This window comes from Nanorana parkeri, unplaced genomic scaffold, assembly GCF_000935625.1.
Source record: "Nanorana parkeri isolate BGI_ZX_2015 unplaced genomic scaffold, ASM93562v1 scaffold2031, whole genome shotgun sequence".
NCBI classification, from domain to species: Eukaryota; Metazoa; Chordata; class Amphibia; order Anura; family Dicroglossidae; genus Nanorana; species Nanorana parkeri.
Window position 1 is genome coordinate 225,777 of NW_017308299.1, and position 1,190 is coordinate 226,966.

The window sequence follows — 1,190 nt, forward strand, 5'->3', positions numbered from 1 at the left end:
GGGACCGTTGGGCGGAGGACTGTTGGGCGGGGCACCGTTGGGCGGAGGACTGTTGGGCGGGGGACCGTTGGGCGGAGGACTGTTGGGCGGGGGACTGTTGGGCGCCGGGTTAATGATCTCTCCTCTCTCTCGGCAGGGTGAATGTTCTCAGACCTGCTACAACATCTTCATCATAGAGACGGTGTGCGTGGCGTGGTTCTCTCTGGAGTTCCTGCTGAGATTCATCCAGTCGGAGAGTAAGTGCCAGTTCTTCCGGGGCCCGCTGAACATCATCGACGCCTTGGCCATCCTGCCGTACTACGTCTCGCTGATCGTGGAGGACGAGCAGAAGTCGGAGGACAAGCCCGGCGGCACCAACTCCTACCTGGAGAAGATCAGCCTGGTGCTGCGGGTCCTCCGGGCCCTGAGGATCCTCTACGTCATGCGGCTGGCCCGGCACTCGCTGGGGCTGCAGACGTTGGGCCTCACCGCCCGGCGCTGCACCCGCGAGTTCGGGCTCCTCCTCCTCTTCCTCTGCGTGGCCGTCACCCTCTTCGCCCCGCTGGTCCACCTGGCCGAGAACGAGATGGGCCGCTGCCAGGAGTTCACCAGCGTGCCGGCGTCCTACTGGTGGGCCATCATCTCCATGACGACGGTGGGCTACGGCGACATGGTGCCGCGCAGCGTCCCCGGGCAGGTGGTGGCCCTCAGCAGCATCCTTAGCGGGATCCTGATCATGGCCTTTCCCGCCACCTCCATCTTCCACACCTTCTCCCGGTCCTACGCCGAGCTGAGGCGGCACCAGGAGAGGCTGCGGAGCCGGCTGCTGAGGGCGAAGGACGCCAGCCAATCAGGAGAGAGCGACACCTTCAATGACACCGACAGCCTGGGCTCCGAGGAGACCTACCAGTACTTCTACAACGACAAGTGACCGCGCCGGGGATCCCCCATGTGACCCGGGGCAAAGCCGGAGATCCCCATGTGACCCGGGGCGGCGCCGGTGATCCCCCATGTGACCCGGGGCGGCGCCGGAGATCCCCCATGTGACCCGGGGCGGCGCCGGAGATCCCCCATGTGACCCGGGGCAGCGCCGGAGATCGCCCATGTGACCCGGGGGGCGGCGCCGGAGATCCCCATGTGACCCGGGGCGGCGCCGGAGATCCCCCATGTGACCCGGGGCGGCGCCGGAGATCCCCCATGTGACCCGGGGC

General features: G+C 67.3%; 1 protein-coding gene across 1 annotated transcript in view; it reads left to right on the forward strand.

Annotated features, from left to right (window-relative positions):
* LOC108800459 (potassium voltage-gated channel subfamily G member 4-like) overlaps positions 1 to 920 on the forward strand; it is a 13,560-nt gene extending 12,640 nt beyond the window's left edge. Inside the window, exon 3 of the mRNA XM_018572441.1 lies at positions 137 to 920. Coding sequence (XP_018427943.1) covers positions 137 to 910 — 774 coding nt within the window. The 3' untranslated portion in view covers positions 911 to 920. The remainder of the gene's footprint in view (positions 1 to 136) is intronic.
* The last annotated feature ends 270 nt before the right edge of the window (positions 921 to 1,190 follow it).